The sequence below is a fragment of the Elgaria multicarinata genome, chromosome 10 (assembly GCF_023053635.1).
Source record: "Elgaria multicarinata webbii isolate HBS135686 ecotype San Diego chromosome 10, rElgMul1.1.pri, whole genome shotgun sequence".
In the NCBI taxonomy this organism is placed as follows: Eukaryota; Metazoa; Chordata; class Lepidosauria; order Squamata; family Anguidae; genus Elgaria; species Elgaria multicarinata.
The window spans coordinates 88534517-88551075 of record NC_086180.1 but is presented as its reverse complement, the minus strand read 5'-3'; the positions used below and the strand labels follow the sequence as shown (position 1 = coordinate 88551075).

At 45.8% G+C, this 16559-nt stretch overlaps 1 protein-coding gene across 1 annotated transcript; it reads right to left on the bottom strand.

Moving 5' to 3' along the window:
- Positions 1-897: 897 nt before the first annotated feature.
- QDPR (quinoid dihydropteridine reductase) lies at positions 898-16020 on the bottom strand. The gene is made up of 7 exons (XM_063135535.1): positions 15921-16020; positions 14265-14357; positions 13633-13729; positions 10634-10774; positions 7315-7423; positions 4052-4135; positions 898-2647 (listed from the first exon to the last, which is right to left on the bottom strand). Exons 1-7 carry the CDS (start codon positions 16011-16013, stop codon positions 2542-2544), a joined length of 723 nt encoding a protein of 240 aa, XP_062991605.1. The 5' UTR covers positions 16014-16020; the 3' UTR covers positions 898-2541.
- Positions 16021-16559: the final 539 nt, after the last annotated feature.

The following is a 16559-nucleotide window of genomic DNA, read 5'->3' as shown; positions in this document are numbered from 1 at the left end:
TATCGTCTGGTCATCCTTCCCCCCCCTCTCACACTGCCCCCCCCCCCCAAAAGAGCTGGTTTTAGAACATCCTGCCTGAAGAAGAGATCTGGGGATCTCAAAGCTTGCAGTCTTTTGTGCGATCCTTTGGTTGGCCTAATAAATGTATTATAACAACATGGATGTTGGATATTTTAGAAAGGCACTTCCTACTCCCGTTTTTGAAACTGGCTTCTTCCATTTCCCTTCCTGCTGCCACATTTAGGTGGGAAGGTGAGAATTGCATCAAGGCTCTGTGTACATCTTCCATCTCGGAGACATCAGCCAGTCACATGTTTACAGAATCAAAAACCCAGTTTCTCTCTCCAGGCCCTTTTGACTTGAGTATATAAAAAGGTTGTTCTGCTGGGTTCACAGATTGCAGGAGTAAAAGCACACACCCCCTTCCCGGGTATGCCCTGCATGCACCCACTGTTTACATAATTACCCCCGCTGCAACGGCCGTGTCTTCCAAACATGGCACACAGTGCAGAATACCCACTCTGCAACCCACGACATGCAGTGGAGATCGTGGGGTGGATATTAAGCCACCCCACCACGGCAGATGCTGGGTTTGGATTACAGGACCACCTCGCACTGCAGCATGAATATTTATTTACAATATTTGTATGGGTGGTAAACAAATAGAATAAAAACACCATTAAATTGTAATTATATTAAAAATTACATTCTTTAAAAAATACATATTATGTAAGCAACAGGTGCATGTACAGGGGAGAGGGAGAAGCCCACAATTTATTTAATTATTTATTTATTACATTTATATACCGCCCCACAGCCGAAATTCTCTGCTTCTTTTACCCCATGATAATGCGAAGATTATGTATGGACAACTGTAACAAGAAGCCTCTACTCCAGTTATATAACCCTGAAAGCTACCAGCTTTCTTGTTTCTGTGATAGTTTATTTATCCATTCAAAGGTGGTGTTAGGAAAGGTCATATCCTGCTTCAAAGACAAACGCACAAGAGAGTATCGGATTATGACAGTCTCCAAGATCATATTAAAAACAACAATGTATGACACTGACAGGCATACTCCTAAAGAACATATTGACCACAAAAATTCAATGCATTAATAATAAAAGAACCATGGCTATTTTGGGCACGGTCTTGTTTCAGGTTTTAAAGATCACGTTATGAGGTTACACAAGATACATACATAAACCAGCAGCATGGGCAGTGAGGCAGTTCGCTGGTGGGTATCTCCCATTGGTGCGCACAGCTGATTGAGGTGGGGGAGGGCGGCAGCCTTTCCCAACCTGGGATCTTCCAGATGTGTTGGGAGTTGTAGTCCTACACATCTGGTTGGGGGAAGGATGAAATGGGGGGTGTCACTCAATCAATATTGTGCAAGCGTACGGCTGCCAAATGGCCCCAGCATGCTTGTACAGCGTTGACTGAGCTGCCCCATCCCTTCCTCTCCTATCAGTAATGCGAAGATCTGTCTAGGCCTCTTTCACTGTACAATAAGGCTTCAGTTTTCAACAAATTCTTCAAATATAACCATTCTTCATAGTCGTGATGGTCTTGCTCATCATCAGGGTACGTGTAGGCTGGGCTGACAAGTATTTAATAGCTTTTAAGGCAAAATAATGTGCCTGTCTTGCAACCTTGACTGTCACAAACATCCCCTTCTGTAGACAGACAGCGCAAACAATTAGCACGCGGCCGCATGTAATTACTTCAGGCTGCAGTTGGAAGAAAGGGACTTCATGTGTGGATGTTCTCTCTCAAGTGAACGGCTCTGTGCCTGCGTGCACACATGTGTTCTAGATGTCATGGTTAGGGAGTTTTTCAACACCTTTTTTCCCTGCTTCATGAAGTGGCACAATTCAGGAACAGATACTATTTTTCACTTTGTCTCACAGGCCTTAGCTAGACCTAAGGTTTATCCCAGGGTCGTCCCTGCCTGCTCCTGGGATATGCTGTGTGTCATTTACATGAACAGGGATGACGCCGGGACGGTCCCGGGATAAACCTTAGGTCTAGCTAAGGCCACAGTCTTCCATGGTAGTTTTGAGAGACTAAAAGGTATGTAGGTGGGAGGGGAAGCAGGACGTGCATCTTTGGTCAAGGTTAACATATGACAAGTCATCACGGATCTGATGAAACGTCCATCTGGATAACATTCAGGATGACAACTCACAAACATACAGAAAATCCTCCAACTAAGCCTTCTGCAACAGACACATATAAGCATTTCATACAATTAACCACGTTTTACCCACTGATATCACAACATGCTTTTTTAAGGCTCTCTAGGAAAGTGCTGTAAAATTAAGCTATTGAGACGCACAGTCCTGATTTAAACACAACAGACTTTGTACCTTTTGGTAATTAAAGCACGGCTGACTCACATCTAGCAACACAAACACCACCCCAGGTCTTGCTGATCTAATTGGCAGAAGTAGAAGTTGACCACGCAAAGAACACACAGACAGACACACACACTTCTCAATGATTTCAATAATTTCATCACTGTTTGCGCAAAATGTCAATGCTCAGAGATGGGCAGGAGAAAGGTCAGTTTTTCCTCCTGATGTTACCACCTGGATCAGACTTCCAGAGCCTGGCCGGCTTTTTCCAGTGACCCAGTCATAAAAAGTCCTGTTAAAAAATGTAAGCAACATTTTGTGAATAAACTCCATTTCTGCAGCTTCACATTTGAAATGCTCTTTGAACTGCCTTTTTAAAAGAAGTACAGAAATAAAATAAGTTGTCAAAGATATTGTGTCCGGCGCTCCTCTCAATACATTTTACAGTGCAATCCTATACATGTTTACTCAGAAGTAAGCCCTGCTGTGTTCTCCTAATGTGTTTTAGGGTTGTAGCCCTCATCTTTCCATTTTTAAATGTTTGATTTCTACCTATTTAGTCTTACGCAAAGCCTGGACTATTGAAGGATTTAATAATGTAAGTACTATAATAACATTATTCTTGTTGTTCGTCACTAACATACACAACACTTTGCAGAGCTTCATAAGTAAGAGACAGGGCCCTGTCATAAGGAGGACGCAGACAAGCTGGAGCGTGTTCAGAGGAGGGCAACCAGGATGATCAGGGGTCTGGAAACAAAGCCCTATGAAGAGAGACTGAAAGAACTGGGGATGTTTAGCCTGGAGAAGAGAAGACATGATAGCACTCTTCAAATACTTAAAAGGTTGTCACACAGAGGAGGGCCAGGATCTCTTCTCGATTCTCCCAGAGTGCAGGACATGGAATAACGGGCTCAAGTTAAAGGAAGCCAGATTCCAGACATCAGGAAAAACTTCCTGACTGTTAGAGCAGTACGACAATGGAATCAGTTACCTAGGGAGGTTGTGGGCTCTCCCGCAGTAGAGGCATTCAAGAGGCAGCTGGACAACCATCTGTCAGGGATGCTTTATAGTGGATTCCTGCATTGAGCAGGGGGTTGGACTCGATGGCCTTGTAGGCCTCTTCTAACTCTGTTATTCTATGATTCTATGATTATTCCCAATTTATAGGCAAGGAACTGAGTTTGAGAAGCTGCAGCTTGCTTCAGGATGTCCCACCTGGGTGCTGAATCTATTGTATCCACCAGACAAGGTTAATCACATATGGCAGAAAATTGCTTTAGATGTATAAATGGCTGAGTCCTCCCTGACAGGGATCCTGCAGAGCACACAATGCAGAGGTGGGCAACCTCTGTCACCACAGGCCACATATGGCTAGCTGCTACTTTCTCTGTGGCCTGCCAGAGGGCGCTACCCACCTTTGCTGGGAGGTGGATGGAAGTGTGTATGTGTGTGTAACCCTGACCCTACCACTCCATTTGGCCCTCGGGGACCAAAAGGCTTCCCACCCCTCATGTCACCACGCATAGAAACACGCTACATCACCGAGGATTCAACAGACACCCACAGGTCTACCTGAATTCTCAGAGGATCTGGGCCACTGTGCACTAAATAGATTTTCAAGACACAGGGAACTAGGATTCAAACAGCAATATCTCAGGCAACAGCCAATGGGCAAGAAACTCTGTTTACTCACTCAGCAATGAAATCTAATGGTGTCCAGGAGCTGAAGTCTGCATCAGGCATGGATTTCCTGTTCATCGGTGTATCCAAGGTAACCCTAAGATAAAGACAGATAAGCCCATCACTTGTGCACTGGCGCGTCTGATAGATGTTGCCTGCTTTTCCTCTTTGCCACATCACAGAGTGTTCAGTACAGGACAATGGCAGGTCATTAGTCTTTTTATTAAAATGTTGCCTCCTTACTGAATAAAAATGGATCAACAGCAATTTCTTATATGCATGCAGGTATTTCTTATCCAGGGGAAATATTACACAAAAGGCACAAACATATGTCAGAAAGTCTTGATGGCAGTTTCAATGGGCCAATGTTTTGAGCAGAGGCGGGTTGCCAAATTATTCTTCCCACCCCCACAGGTATTTGTCCACCGCAGTCTCCCCCAGCTGCTTTTCCCTCCACAGAGTGCATATTTAAAAGCATTGCAGGTGGGGGGGGGGGAGAGATTGAAAAAGGATTAAGCCCTTCCATCTCCTCCCCCTCAGCTGCTGCTCTGCTGAAAACCATGTCGTGCCAAAGCTGCTTTTCAGTTTCCCTCACGGGACCTTCCTTGCACATGCTTGCTTGTCATAGATCGTTTGACACTCAGACAGAAGGTATGTTGTAAAGCCCAGTAAATACACGACTTCTACAGTCCTCACACAGATGCCTAGGAACAAGTGCCACGGATTGCAGACGCTCACTAAAAATTATCTCCAGAGGAAAGCATCAGACCTAAACCAATATAATCTTATCCTCATAGCAGCAAAACATACCTGATATGCTGTTAAGAATACTTTGAATAAGGAGAACCAAATCCTTTCCCCAGGAGAAACCAGAAAAATGAACACACATAACTGTCACGGTCAGATAAACAGGGCAGAAGAATTGGGGTTGCAATCATAAATACGCCTACATAGGAGAAGGGACCCATTTTGAGTAACTTCACATAGGGCCGGTTCACATGTAACAAGAAGCCCCTGTGGGTGAATTTCTCCTGGGGCTTCTCACTGCAGTGCTGCCCACCATTCCGAAAATTCAAGATGTGGCGGAGGTCGTGCTGCAGCTTGTATATATGTACCCAAGGTTGGGTTGTTGGCGTGGTTAACAAACCAACCACAAACCTAAATCAGTCTGTGGGTTCTGATGGCAACCCCCACGGAGAGATTCACCCTCGATGGCAAGTGTGAACCATGCCACAGAATTGAGCTGCAAGTCACATCAGAACACATTTTAAACACAGCTGCATGAGACTGAAACATCTCTCCAATTTGAATTACTGCAAATGATAACCTCTTGTTTGGATTACTGCAATGCGTTATACGTGGGGCTGCCTTTGAAAACAGTCCGGAAGCTTCAGCTGGTACAAAACAGGGCAGCCCGTTTACTAACAGGGACTGGCCGATGAGACCACATCACGCCAGTCCTTTTCCAGCTTCATTGGCTGCCAGTCCAGGTCCGGGCCCGATTCAAAGTGCTGGTATTGACATTTAAAGCCCTAAACGGTTTGGGGCCAGGTTATTTGAAGGAACGCCTCCTCCCATATGTACCTGCCCGGACCTTAAGATCATCTACAGGGCTCACGGAGAAGATGTGATCATCACATCTTCTCTGTGAGCCCCTGCCAAAGGAAGTGAGGCAGGGGGCTACTAGGAGGAGGGCTTTCTCCGCTGTGGCACCCCAGTTGTTGAATGAGCTCCCCAGAGAGGTCCGCCTGGCGCCTACACTGTACTCCTTTTGTCACTAGCTGAAGACCTTTTTATTCTCTCCGTATTTTAACACTTAATTTTAACTTAAATTTACATTTTACTGTTCTAACTCTGTATTTTAATCTTATATCAATGTTTGCTGCGTGGTTTTATCCTGGTTGTGCTTTTGATACTGTATTTTGCATTTGTGTTTTTAACCTGTTGGTTGTTTTATTATGGTTTTAATTTTTGTGAACCGCCCAGAGAGCTTCGGCTGTTGGGCAGGATAAAAATGTAATAAATAAATAAATAAATAAATTCATCTCTGCTATAAAACAACTGAAGATAAGCCAGCTTTTAGGAATGAAGCAAGATTCCCTAACATATCAATGTAACCTATGCAGACAGAAAAGACACCACCTCGTTTTTCTTTATTATTCTCTAGGGCAGCCCACCCCCAACCCACTGAGAAGGGAAAACTTTAAAGCATTGGCTTGGCCGTCTCTCAGCCATCCACTCTATGCTTTCAAGGCATCATTCCTCAGGCAAGGAGTTGCCCACTGCTCAGAGGGCTCCCACCTGAGGAGAGCGCTGAGGTTGGGAATGGGCCGACACCTGTTTTTTCAAAGGCATCCATTTGACGAGAGGCCACGTTTTCACTTACAGCACAGCTCTGTGGGCCAGATGATATTAAGCAGTTGGTGCCCCACGCATGTATTGGATGGATTCCAAATATTCAAATAACCCTCTAGCCCTCTTCAGGTGTCCTAAGTCCAGGAAGAATAAGCGTGCAAGGAGGAGGGAGAGCAGCAGCCCCAGCCCTTCTGTGGCCTTCTTTGTCGCCCTCTGCACGTGGAAGGTGACTCTGTGAAAAGGGGAGCCCCCTCTGTCCATGGTGAGGAGGCGTCTCCACGTGGCCTGGAACGCTGAACAATCAGAATCCGGTGCAGAACCCCCAAGACAGAGGAGGCTCGTCTCTTCCTCACGTAGGGGCTGACAAACCAAGGGGGTGGGGCCAGTGCGCATCCCCTCCTCAGGCGTTTACTCTTCTCAGATTTTAGGACGCCTGAAGAGGGCTTTTAGCTAGCCTGTGTAGCTATAATATTATCCCATTTTGTATATGGGGGAAGGAGATGGAGAGCGAGCAGATTTCCCGAGGCTTTCCCATGAGTTCATGGTAGAACTGAAACCTGAACAAGAGACGTCCCAATTTACGTCTCAGACGCTTCGCTGCTACGCCACACAAAGCAAGCGTAAATTAAGGCAAGACAAAAAGATCCTTAACTTTAAAGTCATGATATGTTAAAAATTAAACGTTGTTTAATGACTTCAGCAAAGTGAAATTTAACATTAATAAAATTAAAAATAAAGTGGCAGGAAATCTGGTCAGTCACCCTCCCTACCTGTGCATTGTCAAGTTGTCGGGCCCAAGTGTTAGAAACCACTGATTTAAGGGTTTGATTCTGATACCCACGGCACATCTTGGGCACACTGAGAGATTCCTGCTAATAACGGAACCAGGCAAAACCAGACGGTTAACACTCGGCTACTCACGGAAGGATAGCGACTGCAGCAGAGCCAGGCGGCAAACCACTATTTGGACCAGACAGACTCTGACAGAGCTGATGGACTGCTGCTTTGGCCAGGCCATAGCCAATCATTCCTAAGAGGAAGGAGAAAGAAAAATTACTCCCGTGCAGTAAAATGGGTTACGGTGAACGACAGAATGTACAAGCCTTCCCCAATTTCATATGCTCCAGATGTTTTGGACCGCAACTCCCAGAATTCCTGACCACTGGCCATGCTGATGGAAGTTGAAGTCCAAAACATCTGAGGGGTTCCTGTTGGGGAAGGCTGGCGTATACTAATACAGCACTGTAAATGTTTCCATAATATCCCCGTATGTCATTTTCTTATGGTCAGTTCTCAACAGGTCACTTGTCTGGGAGCTTTTAAGGGAGTAACACTTGGAGGCATGTCCCTGACCCTGAAATTCCATCCATACATTCCACTGGGAGACACCACAGTACAGACCTTGTAGTAAACGTGATGTAGCCGGGATTAAAGTGTTACAATGCATGCCCAGTCAGGGTGCAGGAGGAACTCAAGGCAGAGTCTGTTGGCCCATTTTAGCTACTTAATTTTTTTATCCATACCCAAGACTCATACCCCCACACAACTATTATAAAAACGTCAGAAAGCACAGCAAAAATAATCTATACTGAACATATCAAATAAGGACACAACCCAGCCAAAGTTAAGCTCCACTCTTAAGCTCCACTGACATTCAACTGGAGGGAGGCCTGGGCTGCAATCCTAAACACGCTTACCAGGGAATAAGGAAAGGAAAGGAACCTCTCATGCAAGCACTTGAGTCATTGCTGACTCCTAGAGGGACTCCTGCTTTCGCTGACGTTTTCTTGGCAGGGGTGGTTTTCTTTGTAGCGGGGTGGTTTGCCATTGCCTTCCCCAGTCGCAGTTACCTTTCTCCCAGCTAGCTGGGTACTCATTTTACCGACCTCGGAAGGATGGAAGGCTGAGTCGACCTGAGCCGGCTGGCTGAGAACCAGCTTCCGCTGGGATCGAACTCAGGCCGTGGGGAGAGTTTCGGCTGCAGTAACTGCCACTTACCACTCTGCATCACACAAGGCTCTTACCAGGGAATAAACCTTACTGGAAACAGTGAAACTTACTTCTGGATAAACAAACTCAGGACTGTGCTGGTAAGGATTGTTTACGTTCCTTGAAGCGTACTTCCAGCCTTCTCCTGTACATTCAGAAGTAAGTTTCACTTAGTTCAATGGGATCTACTCGGAGGTAAGCCTGCAGAGGATTCAAACAGACCTCTCAGTAAATGTGTTTCAGATTGTGCTGCACAGCAGTAATGCTCTGCACACATAGGCCGTAGCCAGACCTAAGGTTTATCCCAGGATCATCCCGGGTTCGTCCCTACATGAGCGCTGGATGCCCTGTGTGGCACTTAGATGAACAGGTTTGACCCCAGGACAATCCTGGGATAAACCTTAGGTCTAGCTACGGCCTTAGTTGACCTTACTGGAGCTTCTTTCCATGTAAACATGCATGTAGCCTCATGCTGCAAACGTGTTTCAGATACTTCTTATGCTACTTGCCTAACAGGATATTGTCAGTACCTCCCCCTTTTCTAGCTGCCTATTACCAAGGCAATGTGTACTCTGATTTTGTACGCGTGCAGAAAAGGCGCCAATTCTGGTACTTGGTATACAATTCATCTCAGAAAGTATCAGCTCTCATTTCTTGAAGCGGTTAGTCATTATGGCTGTGAAGAGATCCTCAAAATTATGCCGGCGAGGCCTACTAACAATTCTCAAAGACGGGAAGTACCTTGAGTAAGATTCTCAGTGGCGGGAGTGAAACATCTTTTCTTTGCATCACACCCGGCCCCTTCCTATGATTAGCCAAAGCGGAACAAATTATGCAAACCTCTTCACATAATTTGCATAATTTATTCAAGTCATAGAATTCCGTGTTTGTTGGTGGAAAATTTGGATTCCCTGGGCAGATCTTTTTAGTATAAATTCCACAGAGGGCCTTGCTAGACCTAACAGAAAATCAGAGCTTCAGGCGCGGCAAGGCCGCGCTACAATTAGCACGGGCCGTCGTGCCTATCTACATGTCAGATGCGACGAAGCCCCGTTGCGTCCGCCATTTATTTATTTTTTGTTAAAGGGGCCGGTGTGCGCAGAAGCGCACCACCAGAAAGGTAAGGGTGGTTTTGTTTTGTTTAACGGTCCCCCCCCCATCCCCATCCCCCAATTCCCCCCTCCCACGACCTCCCCTGGCCTGCGATCCCCCCCTGTCCCCACCTCCTTTGCCCTGCCGCCGCTGCCCCCAACCGCTCTGTCCCACTGCCGCCGCCACTGTCCCCAGCCGGCGTTTCCTGTTGTCACCATGTCCGGCCTGTGATGCCTGCTGTCGCCATGTCCTGCAGGCCGGACGTGGCAACAACAGGAAACACTGGCTGGGGACAGTGGCAGCAGGACACAGGAGGTGGGGAAAGGGGGGGATTGCAGGCCAGGGGAGGTCGTGGGGGGAATCGGGGTAAGGGGGCGGGAGTGCTGCGGCCTGTCCGCCGCTTTTCCCGGTTACTCGCGCGTAAGTGCGGTAGCCAGGAAAAGTGGCGGAACGGTCCACATGCCCGCGGTCCTGGCCTCAGCCCGACCTGAGGCCAGGACTGTGGGAAAAACCAGGCTAAATGGGGTTTCACTTACCCTGCGCCCAGGGAGGTTTCACTCCTGCCTGACCCCGGGATCCCCTGTGCGTCATCTGGACGCACAGGGGCAAGAACGGGGCGAGCACCGGGCTAAACTTCCGTCTAGCAAGGCCCAGAGTCTTGACTATAGTTTACTATATTGTTTCCTAACTCTCTTTTGCAGAAGAAGCAAACATGAAACAAAGATGACCAGGACTATTTCATAACTATTGACAACGAAGGCTGAAGTTCATTTGTCCTTGAAACAAGGCATGCTAAATCCAAGGTAAACAAGCAGAGTCATGGCTAACATTTAGGAAGCCAAATATGAGCTTAGTCTTATCCTGTCTCACAGCTTTGAAAGAAGCGGAGTACAATAAGCCTTGTAATTTTTCAAGCTATACTGCACTTGGTTAATCTAAATATACAGAAATATTTCATCCAAAGGATTTTCCTAGCTTGCCACTTTCAAGCGTGAAGCCTCTTAGCAAATTCCTTCGGAAAGGCTTTCAACAGTCAGCATTGCATGGCAATTTGGAAGACCCAGGGCCGGGTTTTCTCTGATGTGACTCATAAAAGAGCATAAAGATCACTGAGCGAGTAAAAAACAGCAGCAGCAAACCATTATATTTTGTATTTTACCTGGGGTTCCAGATAATGCTGCCTTTGCCCCAGTTAGGGTCAACAAGCCCCCTTCCTTGAGGTGCTTGGTAGCCAAGTGGCTAGAAATGGTCGATGTCCACACACTTTGCTTCCACATCAGATCACTGTTTTTGTATACAGCTGGGGGACAAAAGTTACAGGATACTTAGACATCGAGAGCACAACAATCTGCTACCTGCATGACCAACTTTCTGCTGCAATTGTTAGATCCGCATCTTCTCGTTTAGTCTGTCAAATCTGTCCATGTTCTGCAGCAAAATCTCAAAAAACTAAACCCCTTCACAGGGTCAGATCTCCTTAGCTTTAGCTGCTGTGGGCTGCATCGTACATGCTTTCCTAGGTATGCCAGAGTCATCTAGGAGGTAGAGTTTCCAACATGAATATTCCAACATGAACGTTCCAACCCACGTTCTGTCTGATTCTATACAATTTGCTTTCCATTGGGGGTGGGTGGGAATATGGCCAGCCATATATCCACACTCTTACATAAGCTAGATCGGGTTTAGCCTGGTTTGTAGGGAACACACAAGCCACAATCTCATGGTTCAGACATCCTAGGAAGCTGTGGTTGAGCAGGGGGTTGGACTCGATGGCCTTGTAGGCCCCTTCCAACTCTGCTATTCTATGATTCTAAGGAAGTCTCTCTGAAGCCGGGTACGCAAGAAGAGTAGGGGAACACATTCAAACTTCTTCCTGATCCAAAATAAAACCCAATCATTTGTTGGACCTGGAATATTAAGTCTGAACTTGGCCAACAGCTTTGGACATTGAGCATCTGAGAAATGTCAGACTCAATGCTTCAGGCTTATAGATCCGTCTAAGTTCAGATCATTCTTTGAGGGATGGTCTCATGTGCTTTTTAAAAATATATGAACTTATGAATCTGCCCTGAATTCTTTAATGCCTGCAGTGATGGCCACCGGAAAGTGCTTGGGAGTGTTATGTAAAAACCTGGTTTTGATTTTGGACACTACTAACTTCTTGGAATTTAATGGAAAACAAGAACCAAACCACTAAAAACAAAGAAAACATGCAATGCACTTTGATCTCTTCAAATGCCAGACAGAACAGAATAATGCCAGTGGGGGGGGAAATATATGTGGGGAAAATGTGGGGAAAATGTCTTTTCAGCCGCCGTCTTTTTACTGTTCAAATATAATTCCAGTAAAAAAAATATGCTGCATATGGTGACATTAAAATGCTCTCAACATGACCAAACAGGGTGGTCTTAGAACCTAGTTCTATTTAACACCAGGGCAACATACTGTTGTTTTATATTTTGAATGGTTTTAATTTTTGTTAACCGCCCAGAGAGCTCCGGCTATTGGGCGGTATAGAAATGTAATAAATATAAATAAATAAATAAATAAACAAACAAACATTAAGCAAGCTGAAAGACAACGGCTTGGTTGTACAGAGGCAGAGTTCAGTTACTCTAAAATCCTCCATGTGAAACAGGCCCCTGCAGCTGCTCTAAAGCCCACAACACGGGCATCCCTAGGGCTGCAGCCTCATGAAGGAAACTAACCTTCCAACTGGTGCAACCACTCAAGAGGCAGGAAGGAACCTGCGGAAGCATAATACCGTATGCTTCCTTTCTTTTACTGTCAATAGGGTTCCAACCAAGCTAATTAAATCATCACTTGGAGGATTTTAAAGTCCCTTCACTGGACCTAAGGGAAGGTGATATGTTGTATTCAGGTGTTGTATTCTGGAGAGAAAGCTTAGCCTGATAGACTCTTGCACACCTCTTTCTCTCACCACAACTGGCTTGGACTGTAATATATTTATTTGAATACGATACAGCCCTTGCTCAATCTTTTTTATTTTATTTTTTTTAAAAAAGCACTCTTTTCCAGGAACTTCCCAGAGAAATATGAGCAGCAACCTCAAGTTTGCTATTCATCAGTCATGAGCCCCTAAACGGCTTGGGACCAGGCTATCTGAAGGAACACCTCCTCCCGTATGTACCTGCCCGGACCCTAAGGTCATCCTCAGGGGTCCTTCTCTGTGAGCCCCTGCCAAAGGAAGTGAGGCAGGTGGCTACCAGGAGGAGGGCCTTCTCTGCTGTGGCACCCCGGCTGTGGAATGAGCTCCCTAAGGAGGTTCGCTTGGCACCTACATTATATGCTTTTAGACGCCAGGTGAACACCTTTTAATTCTCCCAGCATTTTAACAGTCTATAAATAAATTTTAACTTGGTGTTTTAAATTTGTAATTTTGCATTCCTGCTGTTTTGATCTGGTGGAGCTTTTATATTGTATTTTATATTATGGTTTTATACTGTTGTTTTATACTTTGAATGTTTTTAATTTTTGTGAACCACCCGGAGAGCTCCAGCTATTGGCCGGTATAGAAATGTAATTAATTAATAATAAATAAATAAATACCAAGTGGATGGGCTGGACTTTGTATCCAGGAACACCATTGTTCCAGGGACCAGAAGTACCCTTTGCCCCCCAAGCTGAACTGCCCCTCGCAAACTCCAGTCAATTGCCACAAGAAAGTTGGTGTCTTCTAGCAAAGGGCTTCCCAGTTACAGAGCAAAATTGTCCTTAGGTGTAACAACATTACTTGCCTTGATAGAAGTTGAACAGAGGCCCAAAAAACAAAAGTGTTCTGGTTCTGGATACAGCCCACAGAGTCTGTTGGCCATCCCTGATTTAACACATCTTTGGGGTGTCTCTTGACAAAATTCATGGAGTGAAGTGATCCTGACAGTGTACGTTTACTGGGAAGTAAGTCCCGTAGAGTTCAATGGGACTTCCTTGCAGGTCAGTGTGTATAGGATTGCAGCCTTAGCTGTTCAGATGCGTTAACATTTAAACTGACTTCCACTGGATTTAAACGTAGGCTGGATGGAGCTTTTGGACTCACTCCCTGTGGAGGTATGAATGGAAAGAGGGCACTCTGAAAGCGATTAGGAAAGGCAAAGCAGAAAGGACTTCTTGCGCTGCATTCATGAGTTTGCTGCTTACATTTTGCTTTTGCGCTGCCTCCGGCCCAGCCACCAGCGACGCAAACAATCGCATCAACCTTTTTCTCACCCAGGAGCTTTTCGACATCTGCAGTCACCTTTAAACATGTGAAGAAGAAGAAGAATTGATGCAAGAACCTCGCCTGGGAGGTGTTAACATCCATACCTAACATCCTGGTTCCCTCAGGCGTAGTTCTCCATGAAATTGCAACGAGTATTTAAAATATATCACAACGTATGTCACGGATGGGGTAGCGGCCGAGATCTGTTGTGCTCGAGGCCCATAAATCATTTAACTGGGTTCTACACGGTGTGCAGTAACATTCCCTCTCAGACACAGGCAATGTACCCTTAAAAATTACACGACAGGTAGAAATTCAACTAGTGTAGCAATCTAGTAAATGGTGAGAGCTGCACCAACCTTTCTGCATATCATATGCAGATAAAGGTGCAGAGGCTGCATCTGAAACCCCTACCTGAGAGGAAAGAACTTCACATACATGGAATGTTGTTTTAGGTAGCTAATCTCGATGTAGAAATCCAGAAGAAGTTACCCTAATACTCCTTTGCCTTCATTTCAATTGCTCAAAACAAAAAAATAGAGGGGACACACAAAGTTACCGTGCACGTTACCTGATCTGCTTGTTCAGTAAACGAATCGCTCATTTTCACAAGAACGTTGGCACACGCTTCTTCATTTTCTGCTAAGTCAATGCTGGCCACCCACTAATAAAACACAATATTCCCCGCCCACCATGATATTTAAAAGTTAATTTTGGGCTTTAACACAGGCAACATTTCCCAAATACATTTCAGACATGCAGGTGGGGGACGAGGAGCGCCAATTCTTTAGCTGCAGATTGCTTTATCTATATTTCTGGTCAAGCAAACTTTGCTCATTTTACACTTTCGTGTAACCCTAGAGTCCCAAAACCCAACCTTGCTAAACACGCCTCAGCTTGCTTTTCCCTCTTTGTTGCAAGGGGAAGGAAGGGTTGAGTGACGGGCAAGGAAAGAAAAAGAAGAAAAAGACTCCTATCTCCCCTCCTCAGTAATTCTCACTTATGATTATTGAACATGCAAAGAGTTCTTATTTTCCCTCTTTGTTGCAAGGGGAAGGAAGGGCTGAGTGACTGGCAAGGAAAGAAAAAGAAGAAAAAGACTCCTATCTCCCCTCCTCAGTAATTCTCACTTATGATTATTGAACATGCAAAGAGTTCTTAACAACCCACATTATCACCCTGGCATTTAACAGCATTTAACAACGCTAAGTTCGTTTTTTAATGGACCCCAGAACTGTTGTTTTTAAATGGATACTCTTGTTTTTATACTGTTCTTTTTACGTTTCTGATGGTTTTTAAATTTTGTATACTTTTTAATGTTTACTGTTTTAACTTTTGTGAACTGCCCAGAGAGCTTCGGCTGTGGGGCCGTATATAAATGTAATAAATAAATAAATAAATAATTCAGCTTCACTTCATAAATTTATTATTTATTACATGTTTATACCGCCCAATAGCTGAAGCTCTCTGGGCGGTTCACAAAAATTAAAAGCCACGAAGAGCATAAAAACAACCAACAAATTTAAAACACACATACGAAATGCAATATAAGAAGCACCACCAGAATAAAACCACCCAGCAAAAATTAATATAAGTTAAAATATTTTTTATTTTCTCCCTCTTCCCTCACCATCCCCTTTTCCTTGTGTGTCATGTCTTTTTTAGAATGTAAGCCTGAGGGCAGGGACTGTCTTCTTTATTGATAAATTGTAAGCCGCTCCGAGAGCCTTTTAGCTGAGGTGCGGGATAAAAATACTCTAAATAAATAAATAAAATATGAGATTAAAACGGCAAAGTTTAAATCTAAGTTAAATTAGGTGTTAAAATACTGAGAAAATAAAAAGGCCTCCAGCTTCAACTGCAGGTAGAAGTTTCAACGAGGGCGATTTGACCAAGGCCATTCGGGGAGTCTCTGGCAGAGCAAGAATTCCAGGAGGTGCATCCCTAGCCCAGCGTCCCCCAACCTGGCGTCCTCCAGGTGCGTTGGCCTACAACTCCCAGCATCCGTGGCTGGCGGGGTGGGGAAGACTGGAGTAGCCCAGCAATGACTCAGCTCAATCAGGATCGGTACTTCGGTTCTATACAACGTCCACATTTCAGGACAAAGGCCAGGAGAGGAAAGCCCTTTGCCCCCACGAATGCAACCGAGGCCAGCCCTCCTGGCGCCCCCGGATCAGCTCGTTCCCAAACATGCTAAAGGATCGCTTTAAAAGCAGCAGGAGCTCACCCAGCCCTTAGCTCGGAAGTGCTGCACGCACGTGGAGCCCAGGGCCCCGCGGCCGCCGTACACCAGCACCCGGTGCGCCTCCGCCATCGCCATCGCCCGGTCGGCCGCCTCTCGCCTTCTGCGGGGGCCCCGAAGCTGCAAGCCGGCTCCGCCCGCCCGCCCGCCGACGAAGGAGCGAGCCGGCCTCCCGTTGGCTGTGGGGAGAGGCCCGGCCTCTTCGGCTTCCTGCCAGTTGGGGACGGCGACCGCCCGCGTGCGCCTCTGCCTCGTGGGTCCATTTGGGTCAAAACGCAGGGCGCAAAAGGAGCTGATAGGGATGAATCGTGCTGAGCCGAGCAGCGCCGCAGGAAAGGCGGAGGAGCCCCCCAAATCAGGGCGACCATATGAAAAGGAGGACAGGGCTCCTGTTTCTTTCAAGCTGTGTAGAAAAGGGAATTTCAGCTAGTGTCATTTGAATGCATGTAGCACATGGTGAAATTTTGGCTTCATCCTAACAGTTAAAGCTGCAGGAGTCCTGCCCTCTTGACAGATACAAAAGAGAGGAGGGCTCCTGCAGCTTTAACTATTGCGATGAAGAGGGAATTTCACCAGATGCTGTATGCATACAAATGACACCTGCTGAAAATCCCTTTTCTCTGC

Coding starts and splice junctions, on each gene's coding strand:
- QDPR (XM_063135535.1), bottom strand. CDS start 16,013: ATGGCGATGGCGGAGGCGCACCGGGTGCTGGTGTACGGCGGCCGCGGG. Junction 13,730..14,264: donor TTACTGAACAAGCAGATCAG/GTAACGTGCACG, acceptor ACATGTTTAAAG/GTGACTGCAGATGTCGAAAA. Junction 4,136..7,314: donor GCTGCAGTCGCTATCCTTCC/GTGAGTAGCCGA, acceptor TCTTTATCTTAG/GGTTACCTTGGATACACCGA.